Genomic DNA, 23,236 nt, shown 5'->3' on the forward strand with positions numbered 1-23,236 from the left:
CATTTTCCTAATGAAATATGAAACTTAACTCAAAATGAACTCGTGAATCAAGACTTTTGCACAGTACTAGATGCTGGATGGACTTTAATATCTCAGTAAGAAGATTGTATGCCTTCCAGCCTCTATGACCTCCATACTGTATTCTGGTGTCATAAATAAAAGAACATCAAGCAAAATACATATAAAGATTGGCGTGGTGGACTGTTGGTAAGTTTATTGATCATTTTAGAATAGCTACAATCAATGTGAGAATGTAACTGCTTCGGGCAAGTGCTGTATATATGCAATATATGCATGCATGCATGCATGCATATTATCACACCATGGCAACGAAAATCAGAACTTACCTGTCACAGCTTTTGCAATTAGAGAGGTGCTGTACTCCTTGTTGCCTCGCAACTGCAATGTAAAATAGTAACATATGAGCTGCGATTGTCATATTTTGATATTGATTTTCCAATTTCATTCTGGAGTTTTAATGAAACCTAGTGATAGGTCGTTTCTCTGACAGAGCAGATTTTTGATTTTAGATCATTATAAAAGCTGCAGGTAAATGAAACGTATGCAGGACACTAGTGCTAAATGAGCACTCGCTGCTCTGCTGTGTGATGTATGACGTGCGACGGAAAGGTGAAACTTTGTTTATCAAGACAACCAACTGCAACTTATCATGTATTTGTGCTACGTGGCTCTGGGCGGCTGACCCCACGAAACTCAAGGCGGTTGTCTTTCGCTGGTCATTTCTACAGATAGCTGCTCACCACAAGAGCTACGCCGTGAATAAAAAACCGCAAAAGTGAAAGCTACCAACCTGAGTGTCCGTCTCTGGAGGCCATTCAGTAATAACCAGTAAATCGTATAAAATGTTTTCTTCTTCGCCCTCAATTAAGCTTTCTTCGGCCATGTTTACAGCTGTCAGAAATCTACGGCGACAAGCAGGGACAAATTATAAAGAAACGCGTTTGTAATTGAACTGTTGCTAACCGTCTATAAAAGCGGTTTTGTGATTTTATTTGGCTTATTATAAATGTTAATATTAGCTTTTGTATCTCAAGTCCACAAGCGACATTTTTTCTCAACCCCCCGCTTTGTTTTTACGAACTTGTTCACTATCCGGAACTATTTCTTCTTGGCTGTTGAGGGGGAGCATTTGCTGACCGGCACATCCGGTTGCGTTGCACTTGTACTAGCAGCAGCAATGGCAGCGTTTGGTGGTGAGATTTTTACATTCCTACTTAATTTTGACGTTACGGTTTTAAATAGCTTACACATCAACTGTCGTTTTGAAGCTACGTAAGCCCACTCAACCATTTAATGTGTTTTTATGTAACAGAAATGGGGGTAATGCCTGAAATCGCGCAGGCTGTGGAAGAGATGGACTGGCTGTGAGTCCAGCTACAAATTTGCAAAATCATGCATGCTGTTGTATGCTTACATTTTAATATTTGATATCAAACTGACTAAATGTATAATCGGTTTTCAGGTTGCCTACTGACATCCAGGCGGAGTCCATCCCCCTCATCCTTGGTGGAGGAGATGTGCTCATGGTAAGCTTGGTTCTCTGGACACATTTGGCTCACAGATATTTGCACTCTGCTCCGAGGCTGACATCTGACTTTTCTGTCTTCTAAGGCTGCGGAAACTGGCAGTGGCAAAACAGGAGTAAGTACTTAACAGCGACACAAACTTGGGAGAAATGCCGCCTTCTTTTTTTTTCTTTGTATGTCTACACTGTATATATTTATGTTCACACTTACTGAGTCATGACAGTTTCCCATTGTCCTCCTCAGGCCTTCAGTATCCCTGTGATCCAGATTGTGTACGAGACCTTGAAGGATCAGCAGGAGGGCAAAAAGGGCAGAGCCTCTATTAAAACTGGAGGAGCCAGTGAGAATATTTAATCAGTTATTTGGTTTCAGGCTTCATGATTCATATCCCATCTTAAATGTGTGCATATAAATTAAGACTTTTAATGTTGGGTAGACAGTATAGAGTGTTCTGCAGGTGTTTGACCTGCTCTTCTTTTGTTTTGTCTCAGTTTTCAACAGCTGGCAGATGAATCCTTATGATCGCAGTACAGCCTTCGGTAAGAACAGATCATAAACATGCAATGTTTATGTAAATGTCACTTTCCAGCTTTTTGTTTTGATTTTTTTTAAACAACATCTGCTCATTGCCTTTTAATGTTTTTCTTCTTAGCAATTGGGTCAGATGGACTGTGCTGCCAGAGCAGGGAGTTCAAAGAGTGGCATGGCTGTCGCTCCACTAAAGGTGTCACCAAAGGTGTGTGATGTACACAAGTGCTTACGGAGTGATCAGAGAATCAAATAATCGTATGATGGATCAAGAAACATAAAAGTGTAAATTATTATCAGTCCTTATATTATTATATAATATATTGTTTTTCTGTTTAGGGAAGTACTGCTATGAGGTGACCTGCCATGACCAGGGCCTGTGCCGGGTGGGTTGGTCTACCAGTCAGGCGGCTCTGGACCTGGGTATTCTTTTCTACCATCTACAGTATTAATGCAGCAGAAAATGCTCCACTTGAAACAATTTATTTCACCAGGGCACTACTGTAATTTAACACCAGACTCTTTGTTTTTCTTTCTAGGAACTGATAAATATGGGTTTGGTTTTGGTGGGACTGGAAAGAAATCCAACAACAAGCAGTTTGACAGCTATGGGGAGGTAACAGATAATGAAAGATCATATTATTTACACGTTTAAAGAAATTTGGGAATGATTTTTTTAAATGGGTTCTCTTTGCTATTTTTTTTTTTTTAGGAGTTTACCATGCATGACACTATTGGATGCTACCTGGATCTAGAAAAGAGCCAAATTTCATTCTCTAAAAATGGTATGGTCCCAGTTTTTCTATTATAAAAAATAAATAACCTATTCAAAGTTGTTAGAAATAGAGAAATAACTCATAATTGGTTTATGTTGTGTTTTTTTTCATCAGGTAACGACCTGGGTGTGGCTTTTGAAATCCCTCAAAATCTGAAGAATCAAGCTTTCTTTGCTTCCTGTGTGCTCAAGGTATCGACGGATAAGACAACATAGTGATGGCAGAGAACATATAAAACTGATGCCTGACTGACACCATCATCTTTTCTGTTTTACAGAATGCAGAGCTAAAGTTTAACTTTGAAGGAGAAGACTTTAAACATCCCCCTAAGAGTGGATTTGTTGCCCTGGACCAGGCACCAGAGGGTCATGCTGTCAAATCTTCTCAGACAGGTGGGTGCTTTCAACCTCATTTCAGGCACTTAAGACAAGATTGTTCCTTTTACGGTATATGCCTTCTTTCACTCACTGGTGTTAAAACAAGGTACATTTTCAAATTTGAGTATGCCAAGTACAATATTTCTTCTGTGATTGTGCAGGCAGTGCCAACGTGAGTCAGGTGAAAACATCCTCAAATTCACCCAAAGCCCTGATCATTGAGCCGTCTAAAGAACTGGCTGAACAAACCCTCAACAATGTCACGCAGTTTAAGAAATATGTGGATAATCCCAAACTCAGGTATGACACCATGGAGGTGGTATCGACACTGAGTGACACAAACTGAAAAAAACCTCGACTTAAAAAAAGAAATAAAAATGCATTTGTAGTAACAATCCAGATTATTCTGTCATCCCTTTAAAAACATCATTTGCCTGCGTTTTTACACCACCAGATGGAGCCGTGCTATTTTGGTAATTTGTCAGTCTGTCATTGCAGGGAGCTGCTGGTGATTGGTGGTGTGACTGCCAAAGACCAGCTGGCTGCTCTGGAACAGGGGGTATGTGACACGTACAGTTACGCCTACTCCCATCCCCAAAAAAACAAAAAACGTTGACTTACCGGTAGTTTTAATTACTGTAAATCAAATTGTTGAAATATGTTTTTTAATTGGATGTCATTTTTCCTCTTTTTTTCCTGGTGTCATCTTATAATTAGATTGACATTGTGGTGGGAACACCTGGTAGATTGGATGACCTCATTTCCACTGGGAAACTGAGTTTGTCCGAAGTCCGCTTTCTGGTGCTGGATGAGTGTGTATGTGAATTCTTTTTGTTTTTTTATAGATTACACATATGTTTTGTTTTGGGGGTTTTTATGGTTGATATATATAATATAGCATAAAATCCCTTAACTATTTTGTGTCTTTTGTGTATCTCAGGACGGCCTCCTGTCAGCAGGTTATACAGACTTCATCAACAGGATCCATAATCAAATCCCCCAGGTCACCTCTGATGGCAAGAGACTGCAGGTAATGCTGAGCATAAATTACATGTGTGAAATTAAACCTGTGTACTATGATAGATGTTGTAGTAGAAGGATGTTTGCTGGCATTAGTAGTTTAGGTGACGATCTCTTTATTTTCCAGGTCATTGTATGCTCAGCGACACTGCATTCATTCGATGTGAAGAAGTTATCCGAACGCATCATGCACTTTCCCACCTGGGTGGATCTGAAGGGGGAGGACTCTGTTCCGGAGACTGTCCACCACATAGTGGTGCCCGTCAATCCGAAGAGCGACCATCTGTGGGAGCGCCTCGGCAAGAACCACATCCGGGTGAGTTCCTCGTGCTCGGGGAAGGAAACCGAATAAACAGAAAAGTACTGAAACATCAAGTTAAGCAATTCGGCTGTGTTTCAGACTTGGGTGGAGGAATAATCACCTTTTTATTCTACACTATGTATGTTGTTATCATGTCTTTGTCTTAGTTTAGAGTTGTGGTGATTTAGCTGTTTCCTCTGTTTCTCTGGGTAGACTGATGAAGTTCATTCAAATGATAACACCAGACCAGGAGCCAATACTGCAGGTAGGTGCAGTTGGGCAGCAAAGTTCAGACCACTCATCTTCATCACCCTGATAGAAAGTGTAAAATATCATTGTTGTCCATTCACTCCAGTCAGTATACACATCACATAAACAACACAGATAACACTTACCTTAATATGAACTTCAGTAAAGGTGTGTGTGTGTCTTTTTGTGAGTCAGAAATGTGGTCAGAGGCCATCAAGATCCTGAAGGGCGAGTACACGGTGAGAGCCATTAAAGAACACAAAATGGACCAGGCTATAATCTTCTGTCGTACCAAAATTGACTGTGACAACATGGAGCAGTACTTCATTCAGCAAGGAGGAGGTAGGCTGTGTTGGAACAATTTAGATGTTTTTGTTTGAGCCACTACAGAAGTTTAGAAAGTGAAAAAAGACAGTTAAATATGAATACTTGGTCTTTTTCCCCCAGTTACAAATGGCTGAGTTCATGTGTGTCTTCTTCAGGTCCAAATAGCAAAGGTCACCAGTTGTCCTGTGTTTGCCTCCATGGCGATCGTAAGCCTAATGAGCGGAAAAATAACCTGGAGCGCTTCAAGGTAAAATAACAAAAAAAGCAAAACAAAGCAAAAATCATAACCTGCTTATGCTGTTTAACCTCCTAAGACCCGAACTCTTCCACGGCATGCATTTTTAATTTCTCTTTGATATTTGGGCATATTGGGGCATAAAAACAAAGAATTACCAGATTTTTTTGTTTTACCTTATTTTGGTTTTTAAGAAAAATCAGAGCCACATATGAGGATATTCGTTTAAAATTTTGATAGAACAGTAGCAGTATAAAGTCCTCGTAAGTGGATATCAGGCTCTTGTAGAGCAAAATTGATTATTTTGGTCTAAATAACCCAAAATGTGATGTCCACATATGTGGACGTCAGGTCCTAGGAGGTTAACAAAGTGCAACCAGTCAGTGTTTTTGAGGATTGTTTGTGTTCTCAGAGAAAAGAAGTGAGGCTGTTGATCTGCACTGATGTAGCTGCCAGAGGAATTGACATCCACGGAGTTCCTTATGGTATATGGATGCTTGCTAGAAAATTATATTACTTTACAAATAAAAATTATATATTCAGTGAACATTACAGAAGAGTTGCTATATATTTCTTTATATATTTATGTTAATGGTTTCTTCCTCCAGTGATTAACGTGACTCTGCCAGATGAGAAGCAGAACTATGTCCATCGTATCGGCAGAGTGGGAAGAGCTGAAAGGTACTTACTGAATTTATTTTGTTATAACTTAACTTATTTATTCATTTTAACATTCATAAGTTTGTGCGAAAGATTATGTTGTATTGGTTAAATATATGTATAAATGTATTTATTATTTACTTGCTGTTAATCAGGAAATTCAAACTGCAGTTCCACCAGTAAAAATCTTCCATAATTCAGGCCAATTACAGTCTAGATTTTAAAGGGCAAAACAAACATGCATTTAATTCAACTCAATCCAGTTTTATTGGCATTACACCAGTTCATCATTTATGTAACGCCAAATCACAACAACAGCCACCTCAAGTTGCTTTATATTCTAAGGTAAAACCCCACAATATTATAACGAAAGAAAGGAACCCCAAGAATCAGATGATCGCCTGTGACCAAGCACTTGGCAACAGTGGGAAGGAAAAACTCCTTTTTAACAGGAAGAAACCTCCATAGAAGGACAGTCATCCCTGTATGTACTGCAATAGCTGAAAGAAGGGGGAAAAAAACAAGGTTAGAATTTATCATTCTAGCAAGTCGCCACTTTCAAAACAAAAAGACAGAGTTCTTGTTTAAACAACGATAAACGTAGGATACTATCACTCTAGTCGGCTGCCCCTTATGAAGGTGATAGCATTAACGAAATGGAACGCAGTTCCTAAATAAGTAGGAGTAATCAGCCAAAGTCAATCTGGAAGTAGATGACAAAGGCAAAGTCATCTACTTCCTTTCTTTCTTCTTCCTTTTGTCATCTTCTTCTCTTCCATCTGTTCCTTTTAAAGGTCACAAGAGCAGATCATCTGCATCATCATTGCCACCTCAAACTTTCACATGGCGTGCCTGAGTGACGACAAACAATAAATTATAATGTAATCTCTACGTAGCATTGATGTTGTGTAATTTCTTTTCGACTTACAGAATGGGATTGGCTATCTCCTTAGTTGCTATGGAGAAAGAGAAGGTAAGGTGGAGTATAGGTGTCTGTTTAGTCCATATAAGTTTGAATTTTGTATGTGATTTTAAGTACACTTTTCTACCTGTGCAGGTGTGGTACCATGTTTGCCCGAACCGAGGCAGAGGTTGCTACAACACACGACTGAAGGAGGATGGAGGATGCACCATCTGGTATAATGAAAAAGAGGTGAATAAAGATGCACACAAAACTAGTCTGGTTGATACAGCAGCTCCAATTTACTGTTTGAAATACAAACATGTGTGATACAGCAGTTCTTTTGAAAGGACTGTATAAGCAGCACATGCATTCATAATCACTCTTAGGTTTGGGGTGTGCCAGGTTAATAATCCAATACATTCACCTTTAAAACCAGTTGGGAAGTAAAGTTACACACAACATACTTTCACTCACACATCCTCATCATGCACTTTAAACTCTGCTTGTGTCATTTCTTTTTCCCCTTTTTCCTCTGATCACAGCTCCTTTCAGAAATCGAGGAACATTTAAAGTGCACCATCACCCAGTGTGAGCCAGACATCAAAGTACCCGTGGATGAGTTTGATGGAAAGGTGACCTATGGGCAGCGCAGAGCGATGGGAGGTATGTGTGACAAAAAGGAAGGATAACATGTCTGCACAAGACTACGGGAATGGTTGCATATGCACATTAAAGTATATCTGTTGTTTGGAAGGATTATAATGAGCATTAAAGCATCATGAGGCAGGTTGTAGTATTTATTATGTCTGCTCGTTTGTTGAGCTTGACCAGGAAACCTGTCGTCTTTGTCTAGGTGGTAACTACAAGGGTCACGTAGATGTTCTGGCCCCAACCGTCCAGGAGCTGGCAAGCCTGGAGAGAGAAGCCCAAACATCCTTTCTTCACCTGGGTTATCTACCCAACCAGCTATTCAGAGCCTTCTGAACCTAACTCCAGCTAGCAGAATAGCACTACATGCCAATCATATACAATGGGGAAACAAAAACAAAACAGATTTTTAATTTACATGAGTTATAAACTAAAAGGTGTCGGGATTTCCAGAATTTCAGCATTGAATGGCAAAGAACTATTTTTTGTTTTGCATTTAGCGCCAAGGCCTGTTGAGACGGCTGGCACAATGATTTCGACGTCACTTCCTGCTACACTTGAATTGAAAACCACATATACTGTATACTTAATTCTGATTGGTTGGTTTGGTTTATATGGCTGAGTGAATCATTTAAGACATTTATATAGTAAAACTTCACTGAAAGTGACTTTGTTTTCTTTTCTCCATTAAACGTTAGTGGCGTTCTCAGCTTGGATTTGGTTTCTTACATTTAATCATCAGCAAAGAAAGACAAACCTGTATTTGTTATAAGCTTTTCTGTGCATTTAGTTTGTGTTTGTGTCCAGTAATTTCAGTTTGAAGAAATTTTTAAGAAGCAGTGGGGAGATGTTTGGAAAGAGAAACATGCAGTAGATTAAATAAAAGGTTCCTATGTTATTATTAAAAAAAATAACTCTGGTTTGAGAAGTCATATTTTAAATTTGGCAATCACAAGGTGTCCATTACCCTAAAGCATACTTATAATAAAAGAATGAAGGCCATTCTGCTTAAATACAGTGTGAGAGGTGATACAGAGGCTAATAACTCATAAGAAAGGGGTTTAATGAGGTCGTGAAAGAGAAAATAGAAAGTAGCCATTTCCTCACAGCCATTCATTTAATGAGATTGCTTTTTTTCTGCCCACATTACCTGCAGCCCACTGGAAGAATGCACTAAAAGACATTTCTGCATTGGTACTTAAAGAAAAAGGGGGAAAATAATTTTTAAGATTGAATTTTTAAATTTACGATAATGTTTTTTCTGAGTTATTCATCCCAGGAGTTCGAATATTTATTTATTTCCACCTGAGCCTTTAAAAGTGAAGCATTCCTTCAATGAAATAATGCTCTTTTCTGAGTTTTCACTCAGAGTTTTACCACCTTTCCCCAGTCCCTTATTTTTATTAATCTTCACTTGCCCTAAGGCACCTTTGTACATGAACTGTTTGAAGCATTGACTACAGGAAATTGTATTTTATATATTTATTTATATTTTATATGCTTTATAGTCAAATAACCTTTTCTATAGCTTATGTGTAACATTATTGCAATAGCAAAGCTACATATTAAGGCGAAGGAGAATGATCTACATTGTGGTAACATGATAACAGAACTGGACATCGAGAAAAAATATCATCCATATTATGACAGAGCTGGACGCTTGTTGAGTATTTAGTCCAAGATGAAGCTGCAGGATCTTCTGGGTGTAGTTTAATTGCCTAATTTCCAGTCTTTGAAAGTGGATTAGAAATTGAGGCTGCACAACAAGGATGTGAACTGTAGGTCCAAAAACTGAGAGCAGTAAAAAAAAAAAAAACGGGGCGGGGGGAATGTGAATACTTTACACCTAAGGAAAGGATTCAAAACAATAGAGTTTTGGGTTGAAAGCCTGAAGAGATGACCAGGTTTTACTGCTAATGGCTGCAGAAATGACATAAAGGGTTTCTGTATGACTCTTTGAAAATATTTAAGCATTTTTTCTCCTTTCTTTAGTCACTTTTAGTGATTTTATAATAGAAAAGAATTACATGATGGTGAATTTTACTTTGTAAATGCAATATTTTCTTATTCATTTGATCCAGTACCTGTTTGGGAGATCCTTTTGATTATCTTTCTATTGTATATCAGCCAGTATTGATTAGTGGTAGTGTATTGCTCTTTGTGCTTATCTCTAAATTCAGTTAAAGCATCAAGACTCCTGGTGGCTTCTGGTTATTTGCTTAAATCTCATGGATTGTGAGTATGCATGTGCAGACAGTTGTCCTGTTCTGAGCTATCATTTCATCAGCTGAAACAATATATGAAAATATCAGATTGTGTAACACTTGAGCGCCTTCCTTGACCACCTACCTTCACAAATTCTACAAGCCTTATAAATGCAATTACTTACAAATGACTGCATCCCTTCTTCACATGGGCCTCTCAGAAAAGGGAATCGTTTTAGCTTTTTACTTTTAACTTTTTAACTTTGTACTGATTCAGCAAACACAGACATAGAGCTAAGGTCAAATTGATGCGCTTTCAAAATAAAAGTCTTACAAGTGTAAACTAAACTAGGACAGCAGCAGGTGACACAGCAGTCACTACAGCCTTTGCATTTATTAAGCGGTTGTACCACTTAATGAATTCGACTTCATTCACATCTTTTCTTTTTTTTCTTTTTCAGAATTCTTTTTCCTCAGAATTCAGGAAAAGAAGAAAAAAAAGGACGTGCCCACTTTTTTCCCCCAGTGGCCCTAATCCTCTTCCGTAGTTACAACACTAAATTTCACCATTTCCAAGATTTTTTTTAAAGATTAATCCAAGCCTGTGTGCAACTTTTCAAGCATTTGTTTTGTTTTTTAACAAACCTTGCTTCATCTAATGTATTGAGTTTGCCGATCAAGTATTGCACTTTTATTTTGAAGTAGTGGTGCTCTTCTGTGACGTCACTTCCATAACAGTGCTGTGCATCGTCTATAGTCTCCCTCCTGAAATTCAGGGACTTCAACTCCGCTGCATCCTTCAAACGTTGTGCCGCAAAGAAGTGCGTAGTTTTACCAAGTGAGAACCACGGCCGTGTGAATGTTGTGCACACTTTGGGTAAGCTTCATCCTGTATGCGGGCTCCTTTTTGACGTCGCTTTGCCGTTGAAGTAGCTGTTTATAACGACTTCACATCGCCATGTTTAGGTGGAAAGTAGTAAATGCAAACACTCGATTAGGTTTTTCTTCCGCTGGACCACTTTTGGCACTGCTGCCGTGTTAAATACATGGATGGCATCCTTTTAGTAATAGTAATTGGACTGTGTGTTTTTTTCCAGAGAGCTCAGTGAATTATTGTGAAGCACTTCAGTGTTCAGCATTTGGTGCAGTCAAAATAATCGCCATCTGCTGGTCAAAATGCTTTGTTTGGAAAGGACTGTCCAAAAGGTTTCACTTTTATTCAGTAAAGCTGTTTTAACTAATTATTGTTGAATTTGCTCATTTTTTTAAAGAGTCTGTATCTTTTCGTTTAAGTGCCGTGGTAGACAAAAAATACCCCCAGTTTGTCCTTTTGTCAAAGGAACACCTGGTTTGTTTTTCTCCTGGTTAACGGCCCCACTTTCACTGAAGTGTAGCTCACAAACACATGCCCACAGTGTTTGTGAGATGGTGTCTAACAGGGCTGCATGTTTTTATCGTTCTTTAAGGAAGAGCTGAAGAATCAATACATTTATTATTTTTCAAATAAGCTTTTCATTTTTCATGCAGGGCTACAGTGTATCCACACGGTCTCTTTGCTACTTGGATGACAGCAAAGGGACCAGAGCAGGTACCAGACATGCTGGATATGCTGATGTTGGGCAGAGTAAGTAGCCAGAGTAAGTACACTGAAGTTTCACACACAGATCATCGTCTTTTTCTCTGAATTTGTTCATACAGTACAAACGAATTTAGAAGTGCCTTAGACTGCGATAGCAGTAAACACATATCTTCAAGCTGAACGATACTAAAAGTATATGATCTTTCATTCCCATTTTTTTTTATTTAAATTAATGATCATAATGATTAGAAACAAAAATATTCAAAACAAAAACATCTAAAATATTGTAGGGTTTTGGATAACTTTTTACTTTCTTTTCGTCAACACAAAAAAAAGACAAAACAGGACAAAAAGAAGTTTCTGATATATCCTGCAAAATAGTGCAGAAGTATAATACAGCCCCTTGAAATAAATTATAAATAAAAATATGTTTAGGAGGGACCAAATTTAATTTTTTTTGTGCACAGCTTCCACTTGGAAACTGCACCTTTAGACAATGTGTTTTGTTGTGTAGAGAAATGGGGAGGTTGCAGAATGAAGCATGAAAGCCTTTTGATTTTTAAGGATTCTGACTCGGTAACATGCACATTAGTATAGCACAATTGGCTGGTGTGCATATTTCATAGTTTTGCTGCACCTAGCTCAAGGTAAAAAAAAACATTTCTACCATCTGCTTTTGGTATTCCAGCCAATTACAGTAGCTTGTCAAGAAATGAAACATGCACCAGAGATGAAAAGCTCTCAAACTAACAAGGCTGTGAACACTTGGACTGATTCTTATGTAGCAGATTTCTACTTGAGGAATTAAAGCACTTAATATAACCATCTGCCACCAGATGGCACATCGTTGTTGAGAAACACCATAAATATGATAATCTAGGCATCATCTGTTTGTCAAAACTATTAGAATGAAATCGCGAATACAAGCATCAGAAATTAGCTTTGTCTGATGGGCGCTCCCGTAGTCATAGGGTGAGGAGTTGAGTCATTTGAGAGGGGTTAACACGTCAATTGCCTACTCCTCCACATCGAAAAGAGACAGCTAAAGCTCCTGGGTGCACCTCCTGGTTGCTGCTGGGCACATCCTACCAGGAGGATTGTTTCTTGGTTTTAGACTAGTCAGTTAATTTAACTTTTTTCTTCATTTAATTAACTAAGAAATGAGTCGCCTACATCCTAATGTAGGTCGGGGGTTCGAATCCGCTGAACGGGTACCCTGAGGTACTCCTGAGCAAGGTACCGTCCCTACACACTGCTCCCCGGTGCGCCTGCTTAGTGGCTACCCACTGCTTCACTGAGTGAATGGGTCAAGTGCAGAGAGTAATTTCCCCGCGGGGATCAATAAAGTATCCATTATTATTATTATTAATTCACACACACTCATATCCTGATGAATGGATCAGACAGCAACTTGAGGTTTAGTATCTTGCCCAAGACTACTTAGGCAATTAGACTGGAGATTGGAGCAGGCAGAGATTGAACCATCAAGGTTATGATTGGTCTACAGCCACCACAATGTACAATGAAGTCATGTAAATATTCAAAAAGTCTGCATGCAGGGATTCTTATTTAATAGGTTTGTTATGCCTAAAGAGTACACGCAATGTCATTTCTGAGTGCAAAAAACTCCACTGCATTGCTTATTTGATGTTATCAAATACCCAAGAGTTATAGAAATTTTTTTAAAAAACCCTCGAGTTGCTGCTTGAACTTAATAAATAAAACTTAATGAAAAGCTCTAAAAATTGTGCATTACATCATAACAACTTTGCTTATTTGTAATTTTTTTTTTTTTTGAGGGGGGGTTGCAAAAGCAAAATGAAAATCTTCATGCTAAAAACCATTAATAATGATATTAAAATATAATTACATTACTTCATGATATTAAAAAAAATTGGGGGCTGCTTTTGGGAATTATTTTGTGACGTAACTGGGGTTGGGCAATGTGGCTAAAAAGCCATTATTGCTGAATTTCTAGGTAATAATTCAAGATCAGAATCCTCAGTTTGCCCACCAATTTAGTTTAACGTATGTGATCATGTTATGAATGGCTGTGGCCCTGAACTCAGTCCCTATTAACAAATAGGCCAAAGCTTCGGACTACAATTGGTTACAAGTGTCTGTCCCACTTTGGCCGTCTCATCATGGCCTCTTACTGTTATCATAGCCAGTAAGAGTCCAAAAGTCCGATCTGCACTGGTATAAATCAGATAATATAATTAAAATGTAAAATTTCACAAATAAATATTCTTAGCTCAGGGTCAAGTTTCAAAACAGCAGCCCTATGTCTAGTATGAGAACAGATAATATGCTCAAAGATAAAGGTAAAAGATGGAAAAAAATAAAGAAATATTTAGGGAAGCTGGCAGCGTAAGCATGTTTGTTTCACATGTAGACCAGTGCCAAAGTTAATGGAGCTCTGATTCAGTAGGACTACCGTACTGTTACAATACTATCGATATGTGCGTTTTTGTTTTTTTGTTTTTGTCCTGCACACTGTTGTACACTGTGGCTTGCAGTGTACTGAGCTAGCTGTAGTCTTGCAGTATGTCTGTGCCCCGGTATCAAAACCCAAAGCTTACAAAATTATAATGAAGTGGGTAGAATAAAGTGCACTATTATTTTTCTCGGCTGTTATAGTGTGAAAATTGGTACATTTAGACTGAGTTAATGAGTTATGGTTCATATATAATGTATACTATTTTTGTTTCCACACAGGAATAGGGGGCGCAAAGATACGAAAATGGAACTGAAGATGGAGGACACCAACCCAAATAGACTGAAGGACAGCAAAAGGATGGATGCCAACACTGTCTGGCAATGGCGGATTATGCACGTAAAAAAATACTCAAGAAGCCCCGAACCATTCCATTACAGCAATAAAATTGGACTAGATTTTAATGTTGGATCCACGGAACAGAAACTGGATTTACAATTACTGACAAACGGGGTCATGCTTGAAATCTGTGACTTTGCTAAAATGGTTACAAAGGGTAAAAGCCACTTTATCATGAACATTCTGGAGAACAATTTTGATCTTGGTTTGGAAAATGAGCAACAACGGATTCATTTTAGAGCTCAGATTTCACACAAGCTCAAGGACCTGATGAGGAGGCCTCCTAAAGAAAAACTTGACATTGCTGCTCTTTTTGGTTCTTCTTTTGTGCCAGTGTGTGCCAGAAGCATCAAAAAAGAACCGAATGTGGGAGCCGATTGCCAGTATTTCGGTTTCCAGCTGAAGAAAGAAGATAATGGTAGACATACAAGCAAAATTCCTTGCTCACAAACATCTGAAAAAAAGATTGACCGACTACATGCTGATGTCAGCGATGATGAAGAGGAAATTGAGTGCTTAGGGGCGCAGTTAAAAGAAGAAATCAGAGGAGATGTTCTCCCATTTTCATACCCTTACTGTGAAGAAATTGGTTTGCGCTTTGAAAGTGGTGCAAAACAAAGCCTTGATCCAGGTTTATTGACAAATGGTATGATGGTAGAACTGGTAGACTTTACTAGAGTACTGATTGCATCCTACAGCTCTATTATTCTCAGTGTCCTGAAGCATAATTTTGAACTTGACCTTCAAAATCAACAGGACAAAAAGCAAGTTTTGTTCAGCGTGTCCCAACTGTTGAAAAGGAGAAAAAAACTTAAGAGCACTGGTACTAAAATAAGTCCACATTTTAAGAATGAGCTGTTTTCCTTTGAGACAAATCCCTTTAAAAGAGCTCCCACACAGCTGACTATGGAAGAACTTCTATACGAGAGCTTGAAGAAAAGAAGAAAATATAATTCAAAAGCAAATATGCAAAATGAATGTGACATGGAAGAAGAGACAATGGAAACGGAAAGTAACATGTGGAAGCTGCGTGCTAACCGTGTGAAACAAATCCTGCTGGTACTAGACAAAGAGTACTGTACATTCTTCAGGCCCAATAAAGCAAATTTGGAATTCAATATTGGGTTTGGGCCCAAGAAAAACTTGAGTGGTGACTATCTGACCAATTCTGTTCTGTATAAAGTTGCTCGATTTGCCTTGGCAATGAATTCATCCCAGCAGGAATTCATCATGGAGATTCTTGAGAAGAACTTTGACTTAGGCCTGAAGAACAAGTCCTATAAACCTACCTTTGCATGTGAACTCATGAGTAGAGTAAGACAGCTTCAGAAATGCGAGGTTCCGGTCAAATTCTCTAAAGAAGTTTTTGAACTTCCTCGTCCTGTTCCATCATTCAGAATGACATCTCAGAGAATGGACATTGTTAGCCCAGACCTCAGCAGCAGATCGAATGTGAAGGAATCTGATATCGCTCCTTCAAATTCTCCTGACTCACAAGCTGAAACTAAACTAAGTCCAAATGATGTAACTACAACTGAGTTACCAGTCCATCTACATGAAACTGAACCCAAGCCACATACTGAAACCAAACCTGAAATAAAGTCAGAGAAAAATGTCCATCCTTATCACTTCTGCAAGGAGATTGGTCTGAAACTTCATGTCAGCTGCAGTCAACAAAAACACAAACTTGACATCAGCAAACTGACCAAAGGAGCAATGATGGAAGTAACAAACTTTGCTGAAAAGTTGTGTGGAACATTTGAGCAGATTTGTCTGGATGTTCTCAGACACAACTTTGAGCTTGATTTGCAAAGTGTCGATTCAGAACTTGCAAGAAATATCCTTGCACACATTCCGGCTGCAAATGAAGAAAGAAATCTTGTGACCCGTGTAACCCATGGGAAATCGAAGCACCCGAAAAGAGATTACCCAATTCTCCCGACACTGAATTGCCAGAATAACCCAAATACAGAAGCATGTAGAGCTGATTCTACTGAGGAAAATGTACACAAAGATGTAAGCAGTACCACTGACACTGAACAACAAGATGACCTCAACTCAGCCCTGTGGAAATTGAGACGTATTCAAATTCAGCACATCCTCTCAGTACCTCATGGAGAACACTGCCCACTTTATTCTTACTCTAGATGTAAGAAATTGGGCATCGACTTTAATGTAGGATCTGGAATAAAACTAAATCTTGACCCAAAGTTACTTACCAATGGCATCATGGTTGAAGTTAACACGTTTGCCGAAGCAATGTTGTCATCTACAAAAGATTTCATCACAGCAATCCTGGAGTACAACTTTGATTTAAATTTGAACAGCGAGGCAAGTCGCAATGCCTTTGGAAAGAAGCTTATGCGAAACTCTGGAGCAATGAAGACAAAGAAACTAGCTGCATCTCAGAAGAAAATACTTTTTCAACTGCCTGACTCAAAATCTGTAGATGAATATACTCCATATTGCCCCAAATGTTATCAAGACAGAATTAAGCGTCATCAAGATAAATCGCAGTCCGGTCGCGTCCCTGAGCAGCCCCAAACTGGGTCAGATGTTTGTGCTGATGCAAAGGCAGAAAGTACTCAAAATGATCGAACCTCTATTTCTGCAGCAACAAGAAAGACTATAATGAGCTGTTACCCCTCATGCAGGAAAATGGGTTTAAGACTCCGCGTGAGTAAAGCACACCGTAAACGTAAACTCGAAACACGTGCTTTGACCTGGGGTGTTATGTGTGAGGTTTATTCTTTTGCCAGGAAACTGAGTGGAACAAAGCATAAACTTGTCAATGATATTCTTGAGCACAACTTCAACTTGGACAAACAGACTCTAGACCTCAATCCTTCAATGTTGTTCTGTAGAGTACAGCCACGAGAAGGAGAGCATGCCTGGTTCAATGATGTTTTTGTTATTCAGGCACCTCGCAAATGTCCTGTTATTGGGGTTAAAAGGGAAGGACAATCCACCACGCAGACAAATGAATGGAAAGAAACGATCAGAAAAAGACAGCTGGACATGCAGGCAAAGAAGAAAAGGGCCATGGTGTCAAGTGATTATGCCAATGATAGTGTAGGAAGGATTGGATTTGATGAAATGGGTTTGAGTCTCGACGAAACAGTTGGAGTGGACTATTGCTACATGTGTCCTATAGAAGCAGACACACTCACAGATTCAGAAAACAGCGGGAATGAGGATGACATAGAAAACCCAACATCATCTTGCATCTCTGCTCCTTTCCATACCACCACTGATAGTTCCTTCAGTTCAGCAATCGTAGACACAGATATGGACCTGCCATCTCCAAGTCAGCCAGATGAAAGTGGGCTGCTAGAATATGAAGAGGAGGAAGAGATTCCAACAGATGTACCAAATGAATTTGACATGAAAGAAGAGGAAAAGGAAATGGAGAGTAACATGTGGAAGCTGCGTACTCACCGTGTGAAACAAATCCTCCTAGTCCTAGACAAAGAGTACTGTCCATTCTTCAGGCCCAAGAAAGTTAACCTAGAATTCAATATTGGGTTTAGACCCAAGAAAAATTTGAGTGCTGACTGTCTGACCAATTCTGTTCTGTATAAAGTTGCTCGGTTTGCCTTGGCAATGAGTTCATCCCAGCAGGAATTCATCATGGAGATTCTTGAGAAGAACTTTGCATTAGACCTAGAGAGCAATAGCCACAGATACACCATTGCATGTGAACTGATGAATAAAATAAGACAGCTTCAGGAATATGAAGATCCAGTCAAATTCTCAAAAGAGGTATTTAAACTCCCCGATTCCATGTTTTCAATAGGCACGAGATACCAGAGCATGGACAGCAGCATATCAAGATTGGATGAGTCTGATGTTGAACCCTCACATCCCCCTGATTCAGATGGTGAAACTAGACCAGACCCACATGTGTCAACTATACCAGGTTTACCAGCTGGTCCACCGAAAACAATATCCGAGGAAAGTGTGAACCTGTATCCCTTCTCCAAGGAGATTGGTCTGAAGTTGCATGTAAGCTGCAGTCAACAGAAAAACAAACTTGATGTCAACAAACTGACCAAAGGAGCAATGATGGAAGTGACAAACTTTGCTGAAAAGTTGTGTGGGACATTTGAGCAGATTTGTCTGGACGTTCTCAGACACAACTTTGAGCTTGATTTGCAAAGTGTCGATTCAGAACTTGCTAGACATATTCTTGCACAAATTCCTGTTGCAAATGATCATAGAAATGTGGCAACCTGGGTTGCCCAAGCAAAGCAAAAGAACACACGAAGAGATTATCCAATAGTCATGAAACTGAATTGCCAATACAAGCCAGATGCAGAAATATGTAGTGCTGCATCTACTCGAACAGTCAAGCACCAAAATGTAAGCACTTCCACTGACAAGCAACAAAATGACCTAAATTCAGTTCTATGGAGATTGCGTATCAATCAAATTCAACGCATCCTCTCAGTGCCTCATGGAGAACATTGCCCACTGTATTCTTACTCCAGGTGTAAGAAATTGGATATGGATTTTAATGTCGGATTTGGAGTAAAGCAAAATCTGGACCCAAAGTTATTGACCAACGGCGTCATGGTTGAAGTTAACACATTTGCCGAAGCAATGCTGTCATCCACAAAAGATTTCATCATGGAGGTCCTGGAGTATAATTTTGATCTAAATTTGAACAGTGAGCTATCTCACATTGCCTTCGCAGAACAGCTCATGCAAACCATTACAACACTGAAGTCAAAAAAATTCAGCCTGCCTCAAAAGAAAAAGCTTTTTAAACTCCCTCTGTCAGTTTTCTTTGAGGAATATACTCCAGATTGCCCCAAATGTCATCAAGATAAAAATGGCAAGCTTGTCCAGGATGAATCTCACTCTGGTAATGTGCTTTGCCATCCTCTTGCCGTGACCAGCGTCATCTCTACTAACGCAAGCAGCACGGTAAAAAAGCCTCCAGATGATCAAACCTCTTTTTCTGCATCAGTAGAAACAATATTGAACACTTACCCTCTCTGCAAGAAAATAGGTTTAAGCCTATGTGTGGACAAAGCTCACCCAAAACTTAAACTCGACACATGTGTTTTGACGTGGGAGGTCATGTGCGAGGTGTATTCTTTTGCCAGGAAACTGTGCGGGACAAAGCACAAGCTTGTCAATGATGTTCTTGAGCACAACTTCAGCTTGGACAAGCAGAGTCTAGACATGAATCCTTCAGTGCAGTTCTACAGAGTGAATCCACATGATGGAGAGCCCGCCTGGTTCAGCGAAGTTTTCATTATTCAGCCACCTCGCACATTTCAAGTCATTGAGAGTGCAGAAGAAGAGCTTCCCACTGTGCAGAGAAATGAATGGAAGGAAACGGTTCGAAAAAGACAACTGGAAATGCAAGCAAAGAAGGAAAAAGCCATGCTGTTAAGTAATACTCTGAGTGCTGTGACATTAACAAAGAATAAGCAGAAAAATCTCTATCCTATTTGCAAGAAAATAGGTCTGGACCTTGATGTTTCATCAAAATCAGCGGACAAAAAAAAGCTGAACTTGAAGTTACTGACATCATCGGTGCTGTTGGAAATACAGAAATTTGCAGCAACGAAAAGGAACCAGTATTTCCCAGCTATTTTGTTTGACATCCTAGACTATAACTTTGAGATTAGCTCACAGCATCACAGGCGCTGGGAATTTTCAATCGCTGCTGCAACGAAATTCCATTCGATGATCAGACAGTATCGAAATACTGGAATAGAAAAGATCTTCAAGTTACCATTTCTGTCTGGACCCAAACTCCCACAGAGCTTAACACAAAATCTGCAAAATAATAAAAGTGCTCATAGAGTGGATGGAAACCAATGTGTGCAGCCAGCAACATATCATGCAATCCAAATGCAGCCAGTGACAATAATGCAGATGAATGTCAACCCTATGAACATCCCTACGATTACCTCCATTTTTACACCTATGATTACCTCTGTAATCAACCCTATGGTTACCCCTGTGATTAACCCAACAATTACCCCAATTTTTACACCTCCAGTTACCGTCACTAATACCCCTACAATTGCCCCCATGAGCACCTCTACACTTACCCCCATGAATACCCCTACGATTACCTCCACCAGTACCACCACAACTGTAGGTTGTGACGGTTTTCTTCCAGGAAACCTCCAAATTAAAGAGGAGGAAGATGATCCACGTTATGGCAATATGCCATCACTGGATGTTGAAACAAACTATCACCAAGGTAATGATGATGTAAGAACTGACTTAAACACTGAGGCTGCCAAGAATTTAGTCCCAGGTCATCCTGCAGGCTCCCTTGGGCATACCGCATGTCCAACCTCTGAAAGCAATAATGGAAGCAAGTCATCACAGCCCTCTGATGGATGTGTGCAAACTGCATCTCTAAGTAGTGAGACTGTCATAAAAACCGAGTCAGACACTGAGGGATACATGGATTACTACATGGTAACTGTAGGTCAGGACACAGAGATAAAAGAGGAGCAGGAACATGTGCCAGCTGGAAGTGCAGAAAGTGAAGTGGATGTTAAACAGGAATGTGAGTGTTAATGGAAAAAAAATGTCTTTTGTATAGACCATTAAGTTTGAATAATGTTGCCTTAATCCCTGTGAAAAGCTTTTTGTTGTTGATGGAGAAGGAGAGTTCAATCTTTTTTTCTTTTCTTTTTTTAAGCGATCTCAATCTATACAAATATAGTAGAGCTATGGGTTAAAAGCCTGAAAAGATGGCTCATATTGACCAAAAGCTTTCAGGGCAAATGTCTGCAGCATGGAACCACATGTGTTATTTCCCTTCTGTAGCAGCCTTTTAGTACTCTAATTTATAACAAAGAATTTGGATGTTGAACTTCATAGATGTTGTTTCCTTTTTTGTTCCTTTCCTTTTTTCTTTTTATCCATTGAGGTATCCTGGACTGTTTGTGAAATGCTTATCATTCTCTTGCTTTTTGTTTTATATAGTTTACTTTTTCTTCTTTTTTTTTTTTACATATGTATGTATTTCACTTTATAAATGAGCAAACATAGAAATACGTCATTATTGTGTAAATATGTATATACAAAAAATTTTCAGATAATTTTCCAGAATGGCAACAATAATGTAAATTACTAAAGCTGATCCTGCAACACAAATAAATGTATGTATTCATATTTGAGGTAATATACACATTGATAGCTCACTGTATGTACATTTTGTATAAAGGTTTGAAAGCTCGAACCTGTCATATCGTCATGGTGTGTTTTATTTATATATATGTGTAAATATTACAGTGGCGAGCTAATTTTTTAGCTCGCTAACCAATGTAAGGTGTTTGTGATTAATACTTGTATTCCCAACCAAAAAAATAGTCTTGGTGTTTAAATGTTATGCTTGATCAGTTTCTTACTGAAGTCCAGTGTGCCTAATTAACAACAATATAATATTTACTTTTAAACAAGTTTTTGTCAGGTTTCCTGAATATTTGGGTTTTCTTGTGTATGTGTCTAACATTTGCTAAGTATTGCATATTTAATTGTAGCTGAAATTTTCATATTAGAGGCTTAAAGATTAGACTTGGTGTATGATTTTGATGTAATGCCAAAATTGGGCTGTTGGTGGTGCTCAATACTAATTTACTCCTTTTGTGGACCTTATATATTCTACAAACCATATAACCATTAAAAGAAAAATGAGTAAAAGACTTTTTCTACATGGCTTTAGGGATTTTAAAAAGGAATTCTATCCCCAGTTCACTAAAATAAAAAATTCAAAAAGACAAATCACTAAATTGTCTGTTGGGGTGCCACTCTGTTATGTTTTGTATAAGTTGTTTGTAGATTTTGATTATTACTAATATAAGTGGCTGAAAATCCAACATACAGGTGACAAATGAAAGAAAAAAGTGATTTGTGAGCAAGACACAAATGTCTACTGCAAGACAAAATCAGTGTGAAGGACTGGTATAGATAACAACTTTCAGGCTTATGTGCAGCCTTGTGACCTATTACAGATTAATATGAGAAGTGGAGCTGCACAAAAATTCTAATGTAATCTTTGGATAATGGTTTAGTAGAAGGTGGGAGGCTGGAGTATTTAGACATTTTACTTAAGTAAAGGTAATAAAGTATATAAAAATATAAAGCAAGAGCAGAAAACTGCATAACATAGGCATACTTAAATGTGAAAGTTCTTCATTTAATTAGTCACCCATCTACAGTATTTCGAGATAGTTTGCTTCCAAGAACTGAGAATTTCTTGTCATTCATCATATTTACGTACTTCGTTACGAAAAGCTAGTCATAAAAACACAATTTGTTCCCATTTCTTTTGTTGGATGCACAAAAAAATGCCAAAGGTAAATACGTTTGACAGGGATAAAATAGTATCTTTGCTCCAACAAGGTGGTTCCCAAAGAACTATTACTTAAAACCTGGGATATTTCACCATGGTGTGCATGGTGTCCTTAAAACATTTGAAGAAACTGGACAATTGGAGGACAAAAGAAGAATGATTTCTAATCTCAATGAGAGTTTTACCTGGATAACTAAAGGACTAATAGAAAACAAGAAGTGGCAGGCCTTAAAAAAAGACTGTACAGCTGATGAACCATATCTGAAAGTTAAGGTCAAACACAGCTCCTGAAAAATTATGTGATTAAGAATGCAGAAAGGTACAGTCAGATTTTGATCTACCATGTTTTGCAATCTGGAACTCATCTCATTGGTAACGGTTTAATTTGTCAGCTTGAAAATGATCCCAAACACACTCACAATGCAATAAAAGCATATGTGATTAGAAAAACACACAATGGAACACTATCGATCATGGATTGGCCTCCGCAGAGCTTGGAGGTGGACAATACTGAAGCAATGTGGGGTCATATTGATGGAGAATGGAAGAAAAGAAAGCCAAAATCCAAAGAAAGAGCTATGAATGTTCTTCAATAAGCCAGGATAATTATTATTAAAGAAATGACAAGAAAGCTTGCCTGAGAGAGGGCTGAAGAATATAGAATATGTCAATAGAAGGTGGTCATCAAGGTGGTTTTTGCCTCTCTTTTTCTA

At 38.7% G+C, this 23,236-nt stretch overlaps 3 protein-coding genes across 4 annotated transcripts in view; 2 read left to right on the forward strand and 1 right to left on the reverse strand.

The window, feature by feature from the left end:
* The window catches only part of nbas (NBAS subunit of NRZ tethering complex), a 186,909-nt gene extending 185,950 nt beyond the window's left edge, over nt 1-959 (reverse strand). Inside the window, exons 1-2 of the mRNA XM_013913956.1 lie at nt 812-959; nt 348-399 (exon numbers count right to left, since the gene is read on the reverse strand). Of these exons, the coding sequence (XP_013769410.1) occupies nt 348-399; nt 812-904 (145 nt within the window). The 5' untranslated portion in view covers nt 905-959. The remainder of the gene's footprint in view (nt 1-347; nt 400-811) is intronic.
* A 64-nt stretch (nt 960-1,023) lies between these two features.
* ddx1 (DEAD (Asp-Glu-Ala-Asp) box helicase 1) lies at nt 1,024-8,491 on the forward strand. The gene is made up of 26 exons (XM_005745596.2): nt 1,024-1,214; nt 1,334-1,385; nt 1,484-1,547; nt 1,633-1,662; nt 1,791-1,887; nt 2,039-2,086; nt 2,200-2,283; nt 2,415-2,498; nt 2,615-2,691; nt 2,788-2,860; nt 2,966-3,042; nt 3,129-3,243; nt 3,390-3,528; nt 3,727-3,787; nt 3,946-4,044; nt 4,169-4,258; nt 4,376-4,564; nt 4,763-4,814; nt 4,994-5,140; nt 5,281-5,372; nt 5,773-5,845; nt 5,969-6,041; nt 6,951-6,993; nt 7,078-7,173; nt 7,467-7,587; nt 7,778-8,491. Exons 1-26 carry the CDS (start codon nt 1,028-1,030, stop codon nt 7,906-7,908), a joined length of 2,394 nt encoding a protein of 797 aa, XP_005745653.1. The 5' UTR covers nt 1,024-1,027; the 3' UTR covers nt 7,909-8,491.
* A 2,026-nt stretch (nt 8,492-10,517) lies between these two features.
* Nucleotides 10,518-21,474, forward strand: LOC102193031 (uncharacterized). 2 transcript variants are annotated; one of them, XM_005745597.1, is made up of 3 exons: nt 10,518-10,653; nt 11,304-11,413; nt 14,074-21,474. In XM_005745597.1, exon 3 carries the CDS (start codon nt 14,099-14,101, stop codon nt 20,741-20,743), a length of 6,645 nt encoding a protein of 2,214 aa, XP_005745654.1. In that variant the 5' UTR covers nt 10,518-10,653; nt 11,304-11,413; nt 14,074-14,098; the 3' UTR covers nt 20,744-21,474. The 2 variants fall into 2 exon arrangements, with proteins under 2 accessions (XP_005745654.1, XP_005745655.1); XM_005745598.1 differs by having other exon boundaries at nt 11,304-11,400.
* The last annotated feature ends 1,762 nt before the right edge of the window (nt 21,475-23,236 follow it).

This window comes from Pundamilia nyererei, unplaced genomic scaffold (assembly GCF_000239375.1).
Source record: "Pundamilia nyererei isolate P.nyererei 1_Seehausen unplaced genomic scaffold, PunNye1.0 scaffold00161, whole genome shotgun sequence".
Lineage (NCBI taxonomy): Eukaryota > Metazoa > Chordata > Actinopteri > Cichliformes > Cichlidae > Pundamilia > Pundamilia nyererei.

What these genes read in the sequence shown, in the direction of transcription:
- ddx1 (XM_005745596.2), top strand. Translation starts at nt 1,028, where the DNA reads ATGTTAATATTAGCTTTTGTATCTCAAGTCCACAAGCGACATTTTTTC. An exon ending in TGGCTGCTCTGGAACAGGGG is followed by an intron (nt 3,788 to 3,945) that starts GTATGTGACACG and finishes TCTTATAATTAG; the next exon opens with ATTGACATTGTGGTGGGAAC. An exon ending in TCGGCAAGAACCACATCCGG is followed by an intron (nt 4,565 to 4,762) that starts GTGAGTTCCTCG and finishes TTCTCTGGGTAG; the next exon opens with ACTGATGAAGTTCATTCAAA.
- LOC102193031 (XM_005745597.1), top strand. Translation starts at nt 14,099, where the DNA reads ATGGAACTGAAGATGGAGGACACCAACCCAAATAGACTGAAGGACAGC.